At 44.6% G+C, this 19,270-nt stretch overlaps 1 protein-coding gene across 2 annotated transcripts in view; it reads left to right on the top strand.

Annotated features, from left to right (window-relative positions):
- LOC138952777 (E3 ubiquitin-protein ligase HECTD1-like) overlaps window positions 1-19,270 on the top strand; it is a 124,298-nt gene that overhangs the window by 16,206 nt on the left and 88,822 nt on the right. For both annotated transcript variants that reach the window (XM_070324502.1, XM_070324501.1), the window contains exons 2-8: window positions 3,102-3,336; window positions 4,380-4,607; window positions 5,044-5,372; window positions 7,276-7,487; window positions 7,854-7,930; window positions 17,325-17,423; window positions 17,835-17,958. In XM_070324502.1, coding sequence (XP_070180603.1) covers window positions 3,102-3,336; window positions 4,380-4,607; window positions 5,044-5,372; window positions 7,276-7,487; window positions 7,854-7,930; window positions 17,325-17,423; window positions 17,835-17,958 — 1,304 coding nt within the window. The remainder of the gene's footprint in view (window positions 1-3,101; window positions 3,337-4,379; window positions 4,608-5,043; window positions 5,373-7,275; window positions 7,488-7,853; window positions 7,931-17,324; window positions 17,424-17,834; window positions 17,959-19,270) is intronic.

Genomic DNA, 19,270 nt, shown 5'->3' with positions numbered 1-19,270 from the left:
TCTTTTACCGTTCGCTGTTCAAACTTCCAAAAATTGGCGCTTACCGATCACCAAGAAACTGAGACTATGGAGTTAGTGTGCCATCTCTCCAGAGAGACAAAGACAAAAATGTCCTATTGATTTATTTTTGTTCAGGACAAATGTCCTATAACTTTTGAATTGTCCAGGACATTTGTTCTATGCCACCTCTCATGATGTGAGCCCCTGACTGTTGGAGTAGCCTAGGGGTTAGGACATTGGCCCCGAAATTTAGAGGTCTTCGGTTCAAATCTCATCTGAGATGTTTATTTAAGCAAAATGTTTTACACCATGCTGTTATCAGATTGTAACTGTAAGAAAAGGCCTAGCCTTAAATCTTAATCCTTGTAAAATAAAGAATCAACAAACAAGAAAGGTATATGTTATTGGAAAGTTATATTTATTACATTAAACAAAACTTTACGACTTCACTTCACTGACCCAGCGGTATTTTAAGCAATCTTTTTGGTTTTTGGATTTCTTAAGTTTAGTTCCAGCACTTGCATCAACACCCACTTTAGAGTAGTCTTCATTTATATAGAAAACAACCCAAAACATTGGTTATAGGGGGGGGGGGGGGGGTGGGGCAGAAGATGAAAAAGAGACACACTTGGAAGAGACTGATGAGTCAACAATATTTAGAATGGCTGATAAATGTCCAGGGCTCCCCACGGACGCCCGTCCTAGAGGTTTTTTGTTTGTTTGTTTGTTTGCTTAACGCCCAGCCGACCACGAAGAGCCATATCAGGGCGGTGCTGCTTTGACATTTAACGTGCGCCACACACAAGACAGAAGTCGCAGCACAGGCTTCATGTCTCGCCCAGTCACATTATTTTGACACCGGACCAACCAGTCCTAGCACTAACCCCATAATGCCAGACGCCAGGCGGAGCAGCCACTAGATTGCCAATTTTAAAGTCTTAGGTATGACCCGGCCGGGGTTCGAACCCACGACCTCCCGATCACGGGGCGGACGCCTTACCACTAGGCCAACCGTGCCGGTCGTCCTAGAGGGTCCATGGACCCCCTACGCTGAGTTTAAGAGGGTCCGAAGAGTCTATGGTCCCCAAACCCCCTGTGTTCATATAACGCATTGTTATCACAAATAGTGTGATACGAAGTGTCTTTTTTCATCAGAATATTTGAAGAGGACAACCATACCTTGTTAAATGGAACGCACACACTATTTTCTTCATATTATTCCGGCGTGAAATTGGCATTTGTGCTTGCACTATAATTGACTGACGACTACAGTCTGAAAAGAGTACCTACAGTACGCACGATACCGAAAATGTAGTGCTTCCCGGGAACGCTCTTTATATGCTTGGTGCGTCTCAGGACCCCTCAATGTAAATTGAGTGTGATTACGTCTTCTAGTTCTAGTGCGTATAGGATGCAGGGACGCAGACTTTGGGAAGCCCAGAATGTCAGCCATTGCGTTTTTTCAATGGCAGAGGGGAATGTTGAGAGTGAGTGGGAGATGAAAAAATCTTTAAAAAAGGTTAGCTCTTCCTTAAACTTAAACTAGTTAAAGTTGAACCAGTCTTTTTTATGGGCACATGTGCACACACATACAGTGATAGACATGCTCAGGGTCAACAGGGAAAGTTGTACCAGTAATTTTCTTTTAGCTCTGGATAAAATGGCTTACTTTGTCATCTTTAGATTAAAGGACTTTTCGTTTACAACATATTTCTTTCATATTGTATAGTCTTGGCAACCAGATTCGGGCAAAATTCAGCAATACATGTGCAGTGTTTTTTGGGCCCTAATGGAAATGGTGGCAGAAAAGAAAATGGTGTGATGAGGAAATTTTTTCCCTGTGTAATAAAGTTGATGGCTAGCAATAACTTGTCCTCCTGCTGTTATACAGATAAAAGATAGGGAGGGGGGGGGGGGGGGGGGGGGGGAGAGAGAGAGAAAATAAACCATCTTAGACTCCTGTTACATGAGTGTGTCATTTGATACTGGTAAAATAGTTTAATATGAATTACCGTAAGCATGCATTGTAACCATATCCATGGCAGAGCTGTGAAGTGTTTTAATAGATCCATTATCCTGGGAGACATCAGAGTAAAGTAAATGAATATTATAAGATGTTTGGTGGCTTGTTGACAGACCATCTTTTTTGTTGGTCCGAGGGGACATCTTTATCGACTAAGGCGGAAGGCCGCAGTTGATAAATATGTGACAAAAGGCGATATGCTCCCTGGGGACCAAGACACAAATGCTGGTCTGACAACAAGCCACCAAACATCGTTTTGGTCATCATTTTGGAAGTGCAACTGTATACACAATAACCCAGAGGGAGACCAATTTTAGAATGCAATATTCTGGGCCGCAAAGTGTGTCACACTAGCTCGAGATAACACGTCATCTGTGATGTCAAACGTAACTCGTTCGTGGGATTAATTTGAGCAAATGTCATTTAATGAGTAATGTGTTATATAAGCTACAATCTATAAATACACCAGTAAATGTTGCAATTTAGCAGGTTAATATCACACTCACACTTCACAGTGTTTCAGATTAACAATAACAATGTTCTTCAATGGTAGTTAAACCATACACATTTTAAGCAGGCACCATGTATTTTTAGCACCTGTTTTTTGATATCATGGTTTTCTGCAGGTGAAAACAGAATGATGATGATGTACATTGCAATTTGCATTATACTAAATTTGCTGACAAGCACTGAAGCAGATTGTTGATTGTACATCATATTCATAACATTTAGTTTGAAGTTTGGTTGGGAGGTGACTAATCTGTTGCAGTTTTGTTCTCGGACTTAAGTTTATTCTTTCACAAGGCCTTGTAAATGTCAAATCTATTTGACGGTCGATCGACCAGACAGTGCAGGTCAGACCAATGCATCAGATAGAAAAAAAGTATGTGTCAGTGAGTGAAGATTGAAGTGCACATGCACTTTGATTTCATGGTTTCTTGCATGTGAAAACAGAATAATGATACATGTATAACTCAGTTTGCTGAAATGCCATGTTGGCTGCACATCAAAACATTAAGTTGAAGTTTGGTTGGGAGGTGACTGGTCTCCTGAATTTACTATCTCGTTCTCTTTCTAGCTGCCCGCCTCGGACATTCCTTCCAGCCCTGTGCCGCATCTTTCTGGATGAGTGTGCACCTGACAATGTGCTGGAGGTGACCGCGCGTGCCATCACCTACTACCTGGACGTGTCTGCGGAATGCACCAGGAGGATTGTGGCCGTGGAGGGTGCAGTCAAAGCTCTGTGCAATCGCCTGGTGGTGGCCGAAATGTCCTCCCACCCCAGTAAGGATCTGGCTGAGCAGTGCATCAAGGTAAAACCAAGAACAAAAATTGCATTGGCTGTGAAAAGAATAGACGTTTGCCTTTAGGCCAGTGCCTCACGGATACACAAAGACATCACACCAAGACTGATAAGGGTGTAACATTAGATTAAACTTTGTGTATCATAAGTACAGTTTGATTTTTTTGAGTCACTTGAGAAAAAGTGACTCTATGTAATCGGTCAGTGTTAGTCTGTCCGGCCGGCCGGCCGGCCGGCCGTCCGGCCGGCCGTCCGTAGACACCACCTTAACGTTGGACTTTTCTCGGAAACTATCAAAGCGATCGGGCTCATATTTTGTTTAGTCGTGACCTCCAATGACCTCTACACTTTAACGATGGTTTCATTGACCTTTGACCTTTTTCAAGGTCACAGGTCAGCGTCAAAGGAAAAATTAGACATTTTATATCTTTGACAAAGTTCATCGGATGTGATTGAAACTTTGTAGGATTATTCTTTACATCAAAGTATTTACATCTGTAGCCTTTTACGAACGTTATCAGAAAAACAAGGGAGATAACTAGCCTTTTCTGTTCGGCAACACACAACTTAACGTTGGGCTTTTCTCGGAAACTATAAAAGTGACCGGGCTCAAATTTTATGTGAACGTGACTCATTGTGTTGTGAATAGCAATTTCTTCCTGTCCATCTGATGCCTCATATAATATTCAGAACTGCGAAAGTGACTCGATCGAGCGTTTGCTCTTCTTGTTAATTTTGTAGTTGTTTGACTGTTCTGTTTTTCCATATTTACATTTTAATGCTCTCTTTGTTGAGAGATTAAATGAGGCCTTAAGTTCAAGTGGAACCCATCGCTTGCCTCAGGCCGACTGTGGCATATGAAAAAGACAGTGTTGGAGCTTATTACGTGTGGTAATTATGCTTTAGTAAATGCTGTTTGCTCAATGACTAAAACAAAGCCCCCCCGGGAATTTTTTTTGCTCTTCTTCAGTGTGAGCTCTGACTGTAGAGCAAAGTAAGTAATATACCAATATCCATGTTGTATCTGCATGATTGCCTTTTTGTATTTTTCAGGTACTGGAGTTGATCTGCACAAGAGAGTCAGGTGCTGTGTTTGACGCAGGGGGCCTGAACTGCGTGCTGACTTTCATTCGCGAACACGGATCCCAGGTGCACCGAGACACGCTCCACTCATCCATGACAGTAGTGTCCAGGCTGTGCGGCAAGATGGAGCCACAGGACCCGTCGCTAGAAAACTGCGTGGAGTCTCTGTCTACACTGCTGCAGCATGATGATCAGTTTGTGAGTTTTTCAGTGTTCCTCTTTTGTGTTCGGGTCTGTGTTACCCTACCCTTTCGATTTCTTCAGTTAGTCATGATTACAGGAATGGTGTAATTTTCCTGAACACCTCCCCCTTCCTCAAACCAACCTTTCTCCTTAACAATTTTAGTTAACGAGGAGTTTATATATTGGTGGCATTGGTTATGCAGTCTTTCTGAGTGTCTACTCAACACCAACAAAATGGCTCACCTTAGTGTTTGTATTGTTTGATTTATTACATGTATTATTGTTGATTTTGTTGTTCTGTTGATTGGAAAATTCTATGTATTTCGATCTGTTGTGTTATCTGCCAAAGGGAGTGTGAAAGAAAGCTTACACGTTGTCATTTGGTACTATGTACTTTAACTTCTAATTCTATGCTAAAGATATGTTTCATTTGATTTTTCTGAAACATCAGGTTGCTGATGGAGCACTGCGGTGTTTTGCCTCCCTGGCCGATCGTTTCACTCGCCGCTCAGTGGACCCCGCCCCGCTGGCCAAGCACGGGCTGATTGAGGAGTTGCTGTGCCGTCTGTGCAAGATCAGTGACGGAGGACACAACGCTTCACTGTCCAGCACGCCTTCCAAGGCCACACTGACCCCAGAGTGCAACAAAGCCAGTCCTAGCATTTCCACCGTCATCTCCCTCCTGTCCACCCTGTGTCGTGGCTCACCCACCGTCACGCACAACTTGCTGCGCTCCAACCTGCCTGACGCCATTGAGAGCGGACTGAAGGGAGATGAGAGGTAGATCTGACTTCAAATACCGCTCTGCCTCATTGGATTATATTAAGATTCTGACTTGTATGTGTTTTTAGGGAGTACACAGTGTGATTGCTTTGAAGTATGCTGATTGTGTGTACTGCAAGATTTTGAGAATGGTCTACGTTAGCTTGTCCATCAAAGAAATGTAGTTTATGTCAGTTGATTTTAAAGTAGCATCAAGCATGCCTTTGTAGTACAAGACCCTGTTTTCTCAGATTTTCTGTTCTTATGACAAGTAAATATACTCCTATTTTAAGACTCCCTCAGATTTATGGAGGTCTTAATAGGGGGGGGGGGGGGGGGGGGGGTTCCACGATAGTTACTTGGTGTGTGCTTGACCACTACTTTAAACATTGAATTGAATTGAATTGAATTGTTCAATTGAAGCTTGAAAGAACAAAAACAAGTCGCGTAAGGCGAAAATACAACATTTAGTCAAGTAGCTGTCGAACTCACAGAATGTAACTGAACGCAATGCAATGTTTCAGCAAGACCGTAGCATCGTCAGTCCACCGCTCATGGCGAAGGCAGTGAAATTGACAAGAAGAGCGGGGTAGTAGTTGCGCTGAGAAGGATAGCACGCTTTTCTGTACCTCTCTTCGTTTTAACTTTCTGAGCGTGTTTTTAATCCAAACATATCATATCTATATTTTTTTGGAATCAGGAACCGACAAGGAATAAGATGAAAGTGTTTTTAAATTGATTTCGAAAAAAAAAATTTGATAATAAGTTTTATATATTTAATTTTCAGAGCTTGTTTTTAATCCAAATATAACATATGTATATGTTTTTTGAATCAGCAAATGATGGAGAATAAGATGAACGTAAATTTGGATAGTTTTATAAAAAAATTTTTTTTTTACAATTTTCAGATTTTTAATGACCAAAGTCATTAATTAAATTTTAAGCCACCAAGCTGAAATGCAATACCGAAGTCCGGGCTTGGTCGAACATTACTTGACCAAAATTTCAACCAATTTGGTTAAAAAATGAGGGCGTGACAGTGCCGCCTCAACTTTCACGAAAAGCCGGATATGACGTCATCAAAGACATTTATCAAAAAAATGAAAAAACCTTATGGGGATATCATACCCAGGAACTCTCATGTCAAATTTCATAAAGATCGGTCCAGTAGTTTGGTCTGAATCGCTCTACACGCACGCACACACACACACACACACTTACACCACGACCCTCGTCTCGATTCCCCCCTCGATGTTAAAACATTTAGTCATAACTTGACTAAATGTAAAAAAGGTTTATTCTACATACGTGAGAGAGACACTCGTGAGATAATAATCATTCAAATCACCCGTGTGTATATCATGTAAATGAGGTCATGTCAAGCAAGTCTGGCAGGGATCTGTTTTTCCACTGCTTATGATGCCAAAGTCACCGAGACAAACGTCATTATAGAAAAAAAATTGCGCTCACTAATTACCCTCGGTGAATTTTTAGAACCAACACGTCACGCCACACTTTCAGAGTGACGTTTCTTTGCTTTGACGTAATGGATTGTTTGAGGCTTTAGAAGAGATCGAGGTTCCAAAACAAGCGTCTTCAATTTAGCTGCCTCGACTGCAGGACATTTTCAGTAAAATACACGTAAGTACAGTATGTAGGATAAACAGAATACTACATGGCTTGCTGTGTCGTACCAGATTTACACTCGTTGCTTTTTCAAATAGTGAACAGCTCGCTTTCGCTCGCAGTTCAATATTTAAAATAAAAAAACTTGTGTAAATCTGGTACGACGCAGCAAGCCATGTAGTATTCTCTAATCTGCAAAAGAGCTCAAATTTTGCCATCAAACTTGAAGTTATTTCATACATCATACATCAAAGGCATAACATCTTGACCGTATGTCTCACAATCTCTCTTGCAGATGTTGCCTGGATACAATGCGACTGGTAGACCTTCTGCTAGTGCTCCTGTTTGAAGGGCGCAAGGCCCTGCCCAAATCGGGCAGCACGGCAATTACCAGTCGCCTGCCTGGACTGCGCCGCACAGACAGCACTGGGGATCGTTCTCACAGACAGCTTATCGACTGTATCCGCAGCAAAGACACAGACGCATTGATCGATGCCATTGATAATGGTGAGTTTGTCATTCAGCGTTGCAAATGTCTTGAGGAAAAAGAGGTGTTGAGTCGTTGGTAACTGGTTGAATTATATAGATGTTTTATTACGCATGATTTTACTTTCGCTGACATCTCGACTTGATGTATAAAAAGTCTTTCTTTTGTTTCAATCAGCTGATAAAAATGATTATTTTCTGGTTATTAAGGGAAGTTATCACTGCTATTTTCATGCTTTTTATTTTAAAAACCTCTTCGTCCATTATTTCACTGGAAAACGATACATGAAGTTATTTAGCTTGCTTCGAATGAGGCTCTTTTTTGTTGTCTTTTAGTGTTTGTAGTTATTTCCACTATAGTGTTGTTACTTTTTTCTGATGTTGAAGGTTTTGAAGTCAACTTCATGGATGATGTGGGACAAACTCTATTGAACTGGGCCTCTGCTTTTGGCACCCAGGAAATGGTAAGTGAACACTTTTATTTATGACTTTGAGTCTGTGAAATGGCTGCTGTCCATTTGAGTGTCTCGTTACTGGACAATGTTTGCTATGCACAGACACCTTTGGGGCCAGTCAAGAGCATCCTTTGATAACAACTGGTGCCCTATCAGGAACAGGACAGTTGGAGATATCCATTGTTGGGATATATCAGGGTGTGGGACTTTTCCGCGGATTTCCGCTGACACAACTTACGAATTCCGCTGGAGTAATCTATTTTTCCGCGTCAAATGATATTTAACGATTTTATTCTCAAATGGCATTTATTTCTCAAACAGTTTGGAATCGTATTTGGTACAGTCTTCGCCTTTGCCTTTTCCGGTTTGCGAAACAAAATGGTGCACCGCAAAGACATTGTCGAACGAAGCAAATGTTCAACATTGGATGAAAGTTTGAAAAACAAATGGAGATGGGATTGGACAGAGGAGAAGGTTGATAAAGAACCTATTGGAGAATTCATCACAGTATCTATAACTTGTTGACTGAATGATATGGAGAGAAGTGAAGATGGAACAGAACACTGGAGGCTTGAGAGTTAAATTGTGCTGACTGAAAACTCCTGATAACTAATAGTAATTTTGAGCTTCAATGCATTGGGGCGTCACTTGGATCATACTATTGTCAGTATTGGATTATGGATACATGGTTCATTACGTAAATATGCACCATTACAATGTTACCATTGTTGTGTGAAAGTGTGTTTTTTTTTAGTTTTTTTTTAGTGAGGAGAATGTTTTTTTTTACCGAATCGAAACAAGTACAATTAAATTACATATTCTTACTCCCAATCACATATTGCATTTGACTACGTCTGAGATGCTAGGTACTGAAAACGCTTACCCATCTAACACAACAAGGGGAAGCAAACCCATCACCAAAAAGGCAAACGTAGCCCTGGTAACGAGAGGGTATCCCGGGAGTTACCTCCCCTCTAGCGGATACCACGTCACTTCCTACCACACACGTGGCAACCCATACGATCTTTCAGCGTCCTAGAGAGAGGGTGTCCTGATTTTTTCGCTGACAGTGGCTATCTTGGTGAGACTTCTCACCTGCCTGCCACGTTTTACCTGTCTTTCACCTGTGCGGGCTCCAGTTGGTGAGCCGTTCTTGTTTTGGTTTGTTGTTTGCAAACGTCCTTTCTGCGTTGTTACTGATAGTTCGTCCGTGGGACTTGTGTTATCAGTAGCTGTTGCGTGCCGCCATTTGTATTTTCGTTAGCTTTGCTGATGTTTATTGTTTGGCATGTACCGGTCTTGTCTTCTCATGTAGTTGCAAGCTCGGTAGTTGTGTTCGTTGCACGTTCTTTGTTTTGTTTGTTTACTGAGTTTTCTGTCCGTTTTGAACGTACGTTTTTTCAGTAAATTTTTGTCTTGCCTTGTTCGTTTTGGTTAGTCAGCATGGCTGACTCAGACGAGCGAAAGGGGTTAAGGCCGACGTTAGGGGTAATGTAACAAGCCCAAGTCGTCCTCTGCTCAGCTAGGTGTTGGGGCTTCTTACGAAGCCCTCAACACTGTTTTTTCGGTGACTTTTTCTCCTCCGAGTTCGACTACTGCTGTACGTCTAGCTCGGCCGTTGTTTCGCCGCCTTCTTCTTTGTTGGCTCCGGATTAGGGGGCTCTTGGACCTCTTTGCTATATATCTCTTGTTTCAGATATCCGATACATTGGCCAGCGGGAGATGCAGCGCTCTTCCGTTTTTCGTCAGCTCTGCGCTGCCTTCCTCCTTTGGGGTTGTGCAGTCCCTTGCTTTGCTAGCTGTGGCTTCCGGTTCTGGAGTGCAGCTTCCTGCCTCTGCCGTTTCCGCCTTCTTCGCAGGCCATTCAAGTAAGTTGACCTGGTCCCACAGCCCTCGTGAGGCGTCGGGACACTCCCTGCCGGGAGACAGGTCAATTGGGCAGAGTCACTCTCTGCATTCTACTGGTGACTCGTCCTCCCTTTTCGGCTTTGGACGTTGGTAACCAGTCTGTGCTTTATGCTAGCGTCAGTCCCAGCCAGAAAGTCTGGGGCTTTGATGCTCAGCAGCAGCTTCCGTTTACGGTCGCCGCATTTCCGGCTTCGGCCGGAAGCACAGGTCCTTCTCTCACTTCCCGCTCAGCTTGTGTGGTGAGGGTATGGATCACAGACTGGCCTCCGGGCTTTATGGCTTCCGGCCTCAGTCTATGCAGTCTTCGTTTCCGCTATCGGCGGTTTCGGCGGCTGCGTCTTTCCGGTTTCGACCGGAAGTATAGGTCCTCCTCTCACTTCCCGCTCAGCTTGTGTGGTGAGGGTATGGATCACAGACTGGCCTCCGGGCTTTATGGCTTCCGGCCTCAGTCTATGCAGTCTTCGTTTCCGCTATCGGCGGTTTCGGCGGCTGCGTTTTTCCGGTTTTGACCGGAAGTATAGGTCCTTCTCTCACTTCTCGCTCTGTTTGCGGTGAGTTTATGGACCACAGACTGGCCTCCGGCCTTTTTGGCTTCCGGCCTCAGTCTATGCCGTCGTCGTTTCCGCTCTTGTGGTCCCGGCGGCTGCGTTTTCGGTTTCGGCCGGAATTATAGGTCCACCTACACACATACGCTGCAGCTGCCGTGTATGGCGGGACCGTAGACTGGCCTCCGGGCACGATGGCTTCCAGCCTCAGTCTTTGCAGTCTTTGTTTCCGTGGTGGCGGTTTCGGCGTCTGCGTTGTCGGGTGGTTTGCGGCCAGTTGACAAGAACTCCTGTTGCAGGTTCGGACTTTGTTGACTGGCAGCGGCGGCCGTTCCCGGTTTCGGCCGGGATAAACGGTTCCGGTTTCGGCCGGAAGTATAGGTCCACCTACACACGTACGCTGTAGCGGCGGGGTACGGGGGATCGCAGACTGGCCTTCGGGCTTTATGGCTTCCGGCCTCAGTCTATGCAGTCTTCGTTTCCGCGGTGGCGGTCTCGGCGGCTGCCTTTTCGGTTTTGACTGAAAGCGTAGGTCCACCTAAACAGGTTCGCTTTGAAGCTCGGTTTTGGGTGGACCACACACTGGCCTTCAGGCTTTCTGGCGTTGGCCTCAGCCTCTGCAGTCTTCGTTTCCGTTGTGACGGTTACGTCAGCTGCTAGCCGGCTTCGGCCGGGTTTGCTGTTCTTCTTTTTGGCAATTCCTTTGGATGGCAGGTAGAAGGCAACAGTGTCTGGCAATAGGCCCTCCTTCACTTGTACGCCCCGTCGTTGGTGGTAGGATGGGCCGCAGACTGGCCTCCTGGCTTTATGGCTGCCTGCCTCAGCCTACGCAGCCTTCGTTTCCGCTTTCTGTGGTTTCGGCGGCGGAGTTTCCGGCTTCGGTCGGGTATGCTGTTCCTCTTTCTGTCACTTCCGGTGGGACGTCAGAGAGGGAACAATAGCAGCCGGCTTTCAGCACTCTGTGCTTTGGTCAGGGCAGTCAGTGCTTCGCCCAGAGGGCGTTGCACGGCCTCTCGCCCCGGCCTGCGGTCGGAGGGGTGGTCTACTTACCCTTTTCCTCATGGTCAAGGGATGAGTGAGGTCCTTTTCTGGGTTACGGTTTCCGGTTTCCGGGTATTCCGTTCTTCCTCCCACCGCTGGGTTTATGGCTTCGGCCTTTGTCCTTTTTAGTCCACTCTGAGGTTCAGTTGGTGGTCAGCGAAGGGACATGGTCGGGATTTCCGGCAAGGCTCAAGGCTATTCTTGCAGCCGTGGCGGACGTTACTTCCCGGTACCCTCCTTTGGGGAATATTAAGTCTCTCACCACATGGTCACTTTGTGGCTGTGCTGGGGTTGACCGGAGACTGGCTTCCGGGCTTTTCAGCTTCCGGCCTCAGTCTCAGCAGCCTTATATGTTGCATGCTGCGTCTTGGTCGGTTTGCATTTCTGGCTGTGGCTTGATATACTGTTCCTCTTCTTTCCGGTTGCTTTCTGGGAGAAAGGAACGGCTGCCGCTTTCGGGCGGTCCAGCTCCTCGGCCGGGGTAGTTGTCTCGTCACCTTTCCGGTGGGAGGGGCTTCTGTCTATTCCGTCCCGTTGTCTTGGACGTCATTTGGCTGTTTCTGACTCGCTGTCAGTCAGGGTATCAGCTAATACGATGTTCCGGTACGCGCGCTTCCGGTTTTCCGGTTATTCCGTGTACTTTTTCTGCCTCTGGTGGATGTGACTTCGGCATTTTCTTTCGCTCGGCCACTCTGACTTCAGTTGGTGGCTAGAGAAGAGACATCTTTTGGGGTTTTCCGTAGCAGTGTGAGCGGAGATCAGGTGCTTGATCCTCGCTTCTCTGCCCTTCGGGGTTACGGGTGCCCGCCCTCAGGCGGCGAACAGTTGTTTCAGCCACGGGCTGCTGCTTCTGTCGCACTTCCGGCTGGCCGGAGAGGTGGTTCTCTTACCGGCGTCTTAGTTACGTCAGGGTTTTAGAACAACAATTGACCTTTGTGGTCATTATTGTCTGTCGCTGGGTCCGACTCTGCCTGTCTCGGCGATCAGACTTGTTCTGGTGTTTCGTCCTAACTTAAGCTGTTCTTGAGTTGTCCTCGGAGGTTACATTCAGTTTTCTGAGGGGGCGTTGTCTTTGGCAACGTAGGTCGGAGGAGTCATCCTTTGTGGCTTACCTTCTCTCTCAGTTTTGGCCAGTCCTCTCCTTCTGGAAGGGGGGAGCTGGCTAATGTTCCTATTTTCTTTCGTTTACCTGCGTACGGCGGGTACTTCGGAATTATGGCTGTCCTACGGACATTATGGCTTTTAGTCTTGACCGGTGCGATTGTCTCCTGCATTTCGCAGGTAGCTATGGCATTTCCGGCGCCTGTGTCGGCAGATTTCTAGGCTTTCTGCATCCTCTTTCTGAGGTGAGTCAGTACGACTTCCGTTCGGTCGGGTTTCTTGCTACAGTCACCCTTCTATCACAGGCTACTATGTTTATGGTGTTGGCCCGTTGGCTCAGTGTTTGTCCCTCAGTCTTTCAGACGTGGACAGGCTTTTTCGGGCCTTTCGCTCAAACCCAGGAGGGCTCTTGATTTGATCTGGGATATAATTTCCAGTCTTTTCCTGCGACCCCTTGTCTCGGGAGTCTTTTGGCTGGTCGGTTTCACGCTTTGTCTGGTATGCTTACCAGTCGTGTTTTCGGCTTTGGGTTCTTGATTCGGTTTCAATTACCTACAAGCGGACTGAACTGCGAGCTCTATGGCTTGGGGGCCATTTTTTGTCATGGTTACTGGTCACTCTAGGCTTTTGCCCTCTGTGACTCCCGCACTTTCGGGTGCTTATGCTTGTTGCAAGTATCGGCTTCCTCGTACTATCCCTTTCTGCTTTGGCACGAACGGGTAGAGGATTTCGGGTTACCATCTCTTTTGAGAGCAGCAGGTCTGCCGTTTACGGCACCCTTCTTTAGCATGCGTTAGGGGTGACGATGTCAAAAGATCGCAGTCAGGGTTTTTCCTGTTGTTTTCTTGCGTCACTTCCTAAGCGTACCTTGATCGTTTCTTGGTTAGTTGTACTCTAACACAGAGTAGCAGACAGTGTGCTAAGGGGGGGGTGAGCGTTTCTTCACGTTCTTGGAACTTTTGGAACGCTTATGCTCTTTTTGAGTTTGTTTACCATCGGGTCGGACTCTGGTACTTTGTACTCAGGTCTTTCTCTTTCTTTTTGCGCGGAGTTTGGTCGCTCTTCTCTGGAGCTGACCTATATCGCTCAGTTGTTGTCGGGCTTTGGCATAGCCTTCCAACAAGAAAGGGGGGGGGGTCAGATTGTCTTCCCCTCCTCTTGGCTCGGGTTCATGTAATCCAGGGCTCTTCTTCCTCCCTGGGCCGCCTTCTTTACGGTCCGGGGAGGAAGGGTTGGGCACAGCTTTCTGAAGGTGTCTCTAGCAAGTTTGGTCTAAGCGACATCCTGGCTGTCTTTCAGGATTTTCTCTGGCCCCTTTCTGGCTTGTTGGCAGGGGGCCAGTTCCTGGTAAGGGTGTTAGAGGGAGTTAGAATTTTTCTTTCCCACTGGGCCCTTCATGCCTTTTTGGGCAGCGGGCCAGTTTCTGGCAGGGTTTCTAATGGGAGTTGAATTTTTTCTTTCCCACCGCCTTGTTGATGTTATCTGCAATATGTGATTGGGAGTAAGAATATGTAATTTAATATAAAATTTCTAAAGTAAATTTTCATTTGATTAATATACTTACCCCAATCACATAGTGTAGGCCCGCCCGCCTGCCCCGCTTATGGTTTGAGTTTTCTTCAAGTCGTATGAGTTGCCACGTGTGTGGTAGGAAGTGACGTGGTATCCGCTAGAGGGGAGGTAACTCCCGGGATACCCTCTCGTTACCAGGGCTACGTTTGCCTTTTTGGTGATGGGTTTGCTTCCCCTTGTTGTGTTAGATGGGTAAGCGTTTTCAGTACCTAGCATCTCAGACGTAGTCAAATGCAATATGTGATTGGGGTAAGTATATTAATCAAATGAAAATTTACTTTAGAAATTTTATATTTTACTTTTAGAATGCACCAGATTGCACAGATTTTAATGTACCATACATGCCCCCAAACTAGAAAAAAAGGATTTCCTCTTTTTTCATCACAAGACAGTCCCACCCCTGATATATGTACCCTGGTTAGAAAGTCAATTATCTCTCGTAAGAAAGTCATCTATTAACAGGTTTTCCTGTTATTCGGCATGCATCTTTGATCATGTTCTTTCCTTTCATAAAGTAATTCTTCCTTACCAGATACCAAATATCTCATTTTACAGTCAGGGGGCCTTTGTTCTACGGTTGCTGTTCTACGGCTGTTACTGCTGTTACCTGCGGGTTAGGGGGAAGAATTTACCCGATTGTCATGTTTTTAAGTCAAATGAATGACCTAAAACGGTCAATTACTGCTAACTGACTAACCACACCACGATCCACTCTCGCAGTCACACAAATAAGTTAGAAACAACAAAAGTATAAGTTCTAGACGTCTGTTTATATACACTAACTCTCCACCTCCCTCTTCTCGTGAAGCCAATAATGTTTTTACGACCAAGTCGTAAAAATAACAATGAAGACAACTCGCAAAAGCCAGTTAAAGTTTATGAAATAATAAGAACACACTGAACCGTGTAAAGTTAGAAAACACTTAGCTGCTCTGTAAAAAGTCTTAGCCTGTACAGGCGTTAACACTCCACGTTGTCACAACTCAAAGTTCTTCATAAAGGGTTAGAAAGATGACAAGGTGGGGGGCGTTTACGCATGGGTGCACTCAACTCTCAGTGTAGCCAGGGTCCATTCGATGAAACGCAGTGGAGCAGTGGAGCATAGGAGCAACACCAGTAACAGCCGTAGAACAGCAACCGTAGAACAAAGGACAGCAACAGTGTAGCCCGTCTTCAACAGCAAACAGGTAGCAGCCAGATAGCAAACGTCCAGCAAACGTACAGCAACACCACCAGCAACAACCAGCAACAAGCGGCGTCAACCAGCAACAAGCTGAAACAAGAGCAATTGGTGCAGTGACCATGGCAACAATCCCCCTTTTACCACCTTTAAACATATCTAACTTCCCCCTTCAGCGAGCACGTGGTACCTGCAAGGATAGACTTTTAATAACAACTCAAGACATTTTCTCCGCCTCTCCATATCTGCAAAAACCATATACAGATTACAATTTAGCGTTATAATGAGCAAGTTATACGTTATCATGGAGAAACAAAACAGAGTTTACATTTCACAGACATTGACCAGTCACCAGCGTAAAGTAACGGCTAATTACCTCAACAGCTCGTAAAATGTACCTCTCCCAAGCAAACCGCTTGAATATTTGGCTCCCGCTCGTCAGCGAAAGTATGTAGCCAAATCCCCCATGTCCTAAGCCTTCTGCGTGCTGAGATGACGCCAGAAGCCCGTTGGTCGACCTTAACTAGTCTTGCAACGCGTTGGAATCCTCCAAATCTTAGTCACGGAAACAAACCAGACCTCTGTCTGCAAAAGCATGTAGAAAAAGAAAGACCGAAGGACTGGGAAGAAAGACCATGTGATCTCCCTGACCAATCAGCAGTCGCCTATCCCAGGACAAGTGATCTCCCTGACCAATCACTGGTCGCCTACCATACAACCGTATAGCATGCTTGAAACACGTGTTCTGAACTGTGAGCGAAGAATCACCCGATAACTGCACGGTTTTCACGCTGGCACTTTCCATGTGCATCTCGTGATTTTTAACCAAAACTTTTCCCTGCAATGCGGTATACAGTTTCTCAAACGTGTCACTGAAACCGTGACACCGATGCTCCCCAGCATGTCGTAAGAGGCGACAAACGGATTCTGTTTCTCCTTTTACCCTTGTTAAGTGTTTCTTGTATAAAATATAGTCAATTTTTGTAAAGATTTTAGTCAAGCAGTATGTAAGAAATGTTAAGTGCTTTGTACTGGAAACTTGCATTCTCCCAGTAAGGTAATATATTGTACTACGTTGCAAGCCTCTGGAGCAAATTTTTGATTAGTGCTTTTGTGAACAAGAAACAATTGACAAGTGGCTCTATCCCCTCTCCCCCCTTTCCCCGTCGCGATATAACCTTCGTGGTTGAAAACGACGTTAAACACCAAATAAAGAAAGTCAGGGGGCCGGTTAGCTCAGTTGGTAGAGCACTTGATTTGTGACCCTAAGGGTGACGGGTTTGATTCCAGGTCGGGATGAACATGGGTCAACTTTATGTGCAAACTCAAGAGACTGTATGCGTGGTTTATCTTTCCCCTGAGCCATCGTGAACCCGTGTGATCAAGTTTCCCTTTTTCACAATGTAGTTGTCAGTTAGTAATTTGAATGCGACTCGCTGTGAGCTTATCTGCAATAGGACGTTATTAAGTACCTCTGACTATGCACGAAACAAACGGCTGTGGTTCACAAGAACTCTAGCGATGGCTTTTGACTGTTCAGAGGAACTGGCGATAGGTATAAACCGTCGTCTGCTACAAGAACCACGACCTTGCGTGACCCTGCTTCCGGGCTTTTTTTTTTTCAAACTTTCAAAACTTCGAATTGTACTGATCTTGTCTTGATGAAAAAAGAATTCTTTTATGATTTAAGAATGTTTGTGTAACAAGCTGTCAATTTATTATTTAGATTTTAAAAGTTAGGTCTAGCACCAAAACGCACCACGGTCCGATTGTCTCTGACACAATCCGCAAAATTAATTCTTTGAAAATTGCTCGCTCTTTACGTGGGGCACGTAGGATGTTCCCGTTTGGTGAGCGTTCAAATGAAAGGGTGTTTGTACTGTGTGTAAAAGCCTGACAGTATCTGTGATGGTTTACGGGAGGCTTACTGTGCCTTTAAGTAAATAAAAGAAAATTACATGAAATTATGGTGAGCAATGAAGTGAGAATTTATAGGTAATGAGGTTGTGGAATAGTGCACATTCTTGGTCTTTAGTGAATACCAATGGCATTTCAGGTGGAGTTCCTTTGTGAACGTGGGGCTGATGTGAACCGAGGTCTCAGGTCTTCTTCCCTTCACTACGCTGCCTGCTTTGGCCGCCCACAGATAGTCAAGGTAGTCACAGTCAATACTTTGTCCTACGAATGACACTTTGCTTTCAGTTAATCATTGGACATCTACAGACTAGATGTTGGCCTAATGTGTGTGTTTGATGGTGTGGTATGTATTCATTTAATTTTTTTCTTTCACATTTTGGTGCTTTTAATATTGTGAAATATAGTGATTTCCCTACCTCTCACAAAGGTGATCTCAATCTTACTCACACATGCACGCACACACACACTTGTACACCATGCGCAACACACAGTCACACAGGCAGAAAGACACACACACACACACACATCTCAATACTTAAAACAGTTACACTTGCAGCAAAGGAGGTACATGAAAATGAATGTTAGTCATTCTGTTACACCGTTTGTTTTTTCTTGAGAAATTGCTTATACTTTGGTGATATGTTAATAGACGCTTCTAGCATTTGGAGCAAACCCCGACCTACGTGATGAAGATGGCAAAACACCTCTGGACAAGGCACGTGAACGTGGAGATGAAGGTCACAGAGAGGTCATTGCAATTCTGCAGTCACCAGGTAAATTGCTAATAGTGTTTAGTACTGCCATTACGTCACATACCACAGATGCCTATCTGTTGTTTCAGAGCTCACCTGGAGTATGTACTTACAGAGAATGCTAGATAAAGTGGTCTGCCACTGTCTTGCAAGTACAGTGTTTATGTATTAATTTGATGAACTCTTGTTGGCAACTAAGTGTTGAACCTCCTTACCTCTCTAACCGGACTCCCTACTCCTCAAAGACGCACACACACATGCACGCACGCACTCTTACTAGCATTGCCACATCGCCCAGCGTCAACTGAGGACACAGTGAAAAAGCACTTTTTGTTCACTTTGAGTGAAAAATAATTGGCATAATAGATGTTTGTGAGTCACAAATTATGTATCAAATGAAAAAGGAATGAATAAAGAAATGATTCAAAAACAAAGTTTACTGTATGAAATTAATAAAAGATGTGTTGTGGAATATTTTGAGTGGGAAAGTGCGTGTTCGTCTTCACTGCTTCTCGCGGCCATTTTCGCGTCACTCTTAGCAGACGACCAGTTCATTTCAAACTGCTGGGAATACCGTAATTTTCATTGGAGGGCTGTGATATTTTGCAACCAATCAGAGAAAGCTTTACATCTTTCCCATACAGAAAACCGCGACCCACCGGAAGCTACATCTCCGTCAGCATGACGGTGAATATTACTCGTGTGAGTTTCACTAAAATTTGGTCTGAAAACTTCCATCGGCATACACGGTTCAAATGCAGTTTATAAAACATTAACTTCTGTTTCATTTAAGCCAAAAATCAAAAGAATCGAGCGAGAAATGACTTATTCCCAACGATTATGCTGCGCAAAACTGGACCCGAAAAATGCGAAACTCGGCCGATCAAAAGCCTGAAGAGGTTGCGATCTCGGCTCGCTCAAAGCAAAGTGATTTCGAACTAAAATGACCATATCTCGCGAACTACTGCACCGATTTAAATAAAACAAATTGCTATGTGCTCAGAATTTTGATCTCTTTAAAATGGTGTGTTTCTTGTCATTCAACCATCAATTTCAAAATTTCATGTCATTGCCACAGCAATCAGTCTATGTCCTACTAGCTTTGTCCTCAAATGACGCCCAAAATTTCTCAACTAAAATGACCATATCTCGAGAACTACTGCACCGATTTAAATAAAACAAATTGCTATGTGCTCAGAATTTTGATCTCTTTAAAATGGTGTGTTTCTTGTCATTCAACCATTCATTTCAAAATTTCATGTGTCATTGCTACTCTTACTAGAAATATCAGGAATTTGCTAACGGAACCTATTCCTCGCCTTACCTTACCCAG

This window comes from Littorina saxatilis, linkage group LG17 (assembly GCF_037325665.1).
Source record: "Littorina saxatilis isolate snail1 linkage group LG17, US_GU_Lsax_2.0, whole genome shotgun sequence".
NCBI lineage: Eukaryota > Metazoa > Mollusca > Gastropoda > Littorinimorpha > Littorinidae > Littorina > Littorina saxatilis.
This window is presented reverse-complemented; position numbering and strand designations above follow the sequence as displayed.